Below are 4,244 nucleotides of genomic sequence, written 5' to 3'. Positions count from 1 at the left end.
TAGCTAGAGTTTAACCGATTCTTTATACAAATCCTTATAATTTAACACGTTTTTGGATAGATTGTGTAACAAAAAATCATATTTTCAGCGAGTGAGAGCCAAAAACTAAAAAACGTAGATTAGCGAGTAGCTGTCTAGTGTTAAATAAGTCGATGTAAAGTTGAATTAGCAAGGAGTTCATTCAACACTTAAGCTGAGTACTATGTTCACTTTTCAAGCTGAAAACCAGCTTGTTTTCACGGTACATAGTACTCACCTTTACACAACAGTTTTTGAATCTAGTGAATAGAACCCTTTCTTTTGATAAAGAAAATATCTACATAGATTTGGGTATATACTCTGCAACTTCTATATAACAGTGATGAATATAGTGAAATGCAAAATATCTTTTCAGGTTTTGAGAGTTTTGTTAGCAAGAGATTACCCAACTGCTACATAGGAATTCAAAATAACATTTATTTTATAACATACATTTGTACAAAAGCTCAACAAATAACATTAAACGAATGATACACTAATGTGCCATATTGCCACTTGTAATCAAAAATTGTACGGCGCAATTGTAGGTGCTACCAATTAAAATATGGAATTTAGTATCCAGTGAAGATTAAAACCATTTCTTAGGTATTTGTGTACATTGTAGACGAAAGCATCACCTCTATTTATTGCGATTTTGCTTACTACAAAAAAGAAAAGTGTTTCATTAGGAAAATGTAAAATTATTTTTGATATATTTCATTAAAAATAAAGATATTGACACATTCGACAATCATATGTAAATATTTCAACCTATTACTTTTTAGCTAGTGCTATCCCGAGTCCAAGTATTCCACCTAGCACCAATGCTGCTCCACCGGCTACTGCCATTCCTTTCGCCATGTCTTTGTCGCTTTGTTTCTTAATATATTCCTTTAGAGAATACAATTTACATTAAACAAGTAAATAACGTTACTTTCATACATACTTCTAAAGATCTGACTTGATCGTTCGATTCTATTTCCAGAAAAGCTCGACAGTATTTCAATCCTTCGGAATAGTTCTTAATTCGTGCATTTCCAAATGCTAGGTAATAAATATAGTCACGACGTCCCTCAGAGTGTATTCTTGCTAATTCTTCCAAAATCATTATGCCCTGTGAAATGAGATTAGTTAATAACAAAAAGATACCTATATACATATGTCTGAACTATGCCTTTCTAATGTCGTTGGAATATCTGCTACGAACTAAACAAAATGCGTACTCGAATTTGGTTTCAATCGTCACTTCTCCATCCAATTCCAATTCGTGGGCATACTTTTTCTCAAATTTCTGCAATAGAGAGTTTTAAATACTATCTATATACGACTCATTGAACTCATGCCCCACCTCAAGATCTTCCTGGGGTACCACTTCGTTTAAGAGTTCTTCCATAACTTCACTACCAGATTATATATGAGAAAAAAATGATATTTGAAAACAATGAAAATAGTGAATAAGAAATTACGACTTTAGCCAAAATCGATTAAAACTATGCAATCGATTTTTTATAAACGTAGAACAACGATAATCTTTAACGTACATGAAATTAGCAACGTCTCTATATTTCGATAACTGCTAACGGCAATAGTAGGATGACTCATAGTAAAAATAATTTAGCTGAAGGTTCGCAATAAACACAGGATGAGCGTTTTACAGATGCAAAAACTTTTCAGTTTGAGGGTAATACTACGTTCGCACTTGACACGAAATCTCTGTTTAGAACCAAAATCTCTTTACAAATCTCACATTCATCTACAAGGAAAATTGGTGCAGGGTTGCAAACAGCGCATTTTTAGTATTAAAACCACAGTTGTACAAGGTAGTATAGGGGATTTTGAAAGTGATTTTGTTGAAATCCTCTACGAGCCAGCTGATATTTGCCTATTGAAAATCTTCTGAGATCTAGGAGGATGTCGACTAAAATCCTCGTTTAAGGTGGGTATTAAGTTCGAGTTTAGCCGCCAAAATCGTCATTTTTTCACGATTACTTTCCTTTAATAATCCATTTTAAGGAATACAAACTTTGTGAAAATTTGCTTTGGGATATTCCCCATCAAGTTATAATGAAATCTGCAACAAATATGTATAATTTTATGACTTTTTTACTGATTTAGTTTTCACTTTAGTGAAAATTAGCGGCTAAACTGGAACTTAATACTCACCTTTACGAAGATTTCGTGTTTAGTAGTATATTCCTGCGTTCGAACTAGGCCCGAAATCCTCTTAAAAAAGGATTTTGACCGAAATCCTTCTAGATTTCAGTAGCCCTACCAGCATTTCAAAGTTCCATTTCATCCTCGTCGCTACCACAGACTGTGATGGGGGAAGCATATCAAAAAGTACAAAATGTACATGAAAGTATTTTGCCATCACTACTGTTAGAAGAGCCATTTTATTTTTTGTGAAACGCCAAGCGCAACCAGCTTGTTATATTTTATTTAAATAACAAGTATATACGGCCGTAAGTTCGGCCAGGCCGAAGCTTATGTACCCTCCATCATGGATTGCTTAGAAACTTCATCTAAACACTGCCATCCACAATCGAATTACTTAAGTTGCGGTAACGCTTGCCGATGGCAAGGTATCTTAAAACCTCCTAACACCATCTTCTAAATTGTATGTAAGTCCATACGTGATATATATTAAATCAAAAAAGATCGATCCAATACGTATATAATTCAGTTTGACAAAGTAGACATACAATTTTGACAAATTTTTCTACAGAAATAAAATTTTAACAAAATTTTCTATAGAAATAAAATTTTCACAAAATTTTCTATAGAAATAAAAATGTTGACAAAATTTTCTATAGAAAGAAAATTTTGACAAAAATTTCTACAGAAATAAAATTTTAACAAAATTTTCTATAGAAATAAACTTTTGACAAAATTTTCTATAGAAATAAAATCTTGGTAGATTATTTTTGGCTCGAATGGCAACCATGATTATGAACCGAATAAAATTTGAACAAAATTTTCTATAGAAATAAAATTTTGACAAAATTTTCTATAGAAATAAAATTTTGACAAAATTTTCTATAGAAATAAAATTTTGACAATGATGAAAATTTTATTATGAACCGAATAAAATGTTAACAAAATTTTCTCTAGAAATAAAATTTTGACAAAATTTTCTATAGAAATAAAATTTTGACAAAATTTTCTATAGAAATAAAATTTTGGTAGATTATTTTTGGCTCTAGTGGCAACCATGATTATGAACCGATATGGACCAATTTTTGTGTGATTGGACCAATTTTGGTATGGTTGTTAGCGACCATATACTAACACCACGTGCCTAATTTGAACCGGATCGGATGAATTTTGCTCCTTCAAGAGGCTCCGGAGGTCAAATCTGGAGAATGTTTTATATGGGGGCTATATATAATTATGGACCAATATGGACCAATTCTGGCACGGTAGTTAAAGATCATATACTAACACCATGTTCCAAATTACAACCGGATTGGATGAAATTTGCTTCTCTTGGAGACTTCGCAAGCCAAATCTGGGGATCGGTTTATATGGGGGCTATATATAATTATGAAGCGATGTGGACCAATTTTTGCATGGTTGTTAGAGACCATATACCAATATCATGTACCAAATTTAAGGCGGATCGGATGAAATTTGCTTCTCTTTGAGGCTCCGCAACCCAAATCTGGGGATCGGTTTATATGGGCGCTATATATAATTATGGACCGATGTGGACCAATTTTTGAACGGTTGTTAGAGACCATATACCAATACCATGTACCAAATTTCAGCCGGATCGGATGCAATTTGCTTCTCTTTGAGGCTTCGCAAGCCAAATCTGGAGATCGGTTTATATGGGGTCTATATATAATTATGGACCGATGTGGACCAATTTTTGCGTGATTGTTATAGACCATATACTAAAACCATGTACCAAATTTCAGCCGGATCGGATGAAATTTGCTTCCCTTTGAGGCTCCGCAAGCCAAATCTGGGGATCGGTTTATATGGGGGCTATATATAATTATGGGCCGATGTGAACCAATTTTTGCATGGTTGTTAGAGACCATATACCAACACCATATACCAAATTTCAGCCGGATCGGATGAAATATGCTTCTGTTAGAGGCTCCACAAGCCAAATCAGAGGGTCCCTTTATATGGGGGCTATACGTAAAAGTGGACCGATATGGCCCATTTTCAATACCATACGACCTACATCGATAACAACTACTTGTGCCAAGTTTCAA

General features: G+C 33.7%; 1 protein-coding gene and 1 long non-coding RNA gene across 3 annotated transcripts; one reads left to right on the top strand and one right to left on the bottom strand.

Annotated features, from left to right (window-relative positions):
• On the top strand, window positions 1-772 carry LOC142225739 (uncharacterized). The gene is made up of 2 exons (XR_012719392.1): window positions 1-330; window positions 395-772. It is a non-coding gene; the product is annotated as an uncharacterized LOC142225739 (long non-coding RNA).
• On the bottom strand, window positions 437-1,523 carry Fis1 (Mitochondrial fission 1 protein). Of its 2 annotated transcripts, none has more exons than XM_075295568.1 (5): window positions 1,367-1,523; window positions 1,193-1,309; window positions 965-1,132; window positions 790-909; window positions 437-680 (listed from the first exon to the last, which is right to left on the bottom strand). In XM_075295568.1, the coding sequence occupies exons 1-4, from the start codon at window positions 1,409-1,411 to the stop codon at window positions 793-795; spliced, it is 447 nt and encodes a 148-aa protein (XP_075151683.1). In that variant the 5' UTR covers window positions 1,412-1,523; the 3' UTR covers window positions 437-680; window positions 790-792. The 2 variants fall into 2 exon arrangements, with proteins under 2 accessions (XP_075151683.1, XP_075151682.1); XM_075295567.1 differs by having other exon boundaries at window positions 797-909.
• Window positions 1,524-4,244: the final 2,721 nt, after the last annotated feature.

The sequence above is a fragment of the Haematobia irritans genome, chromosome 2, assembly GCF_050003625.1.
Source record: "Haematobia irritans isolate KBUSLIRL chromosome 2, ASM5000362v1, whole genome shotgun sequence".
NCBI lineage: Eukaryota > Metazoa > Arthropoda > Insecta > Diptera > Muscidae > Haematobia > Haematobia irritans.
This window is presented reverse-complemented; position numbering and strand designations above follow the sequence as displayed.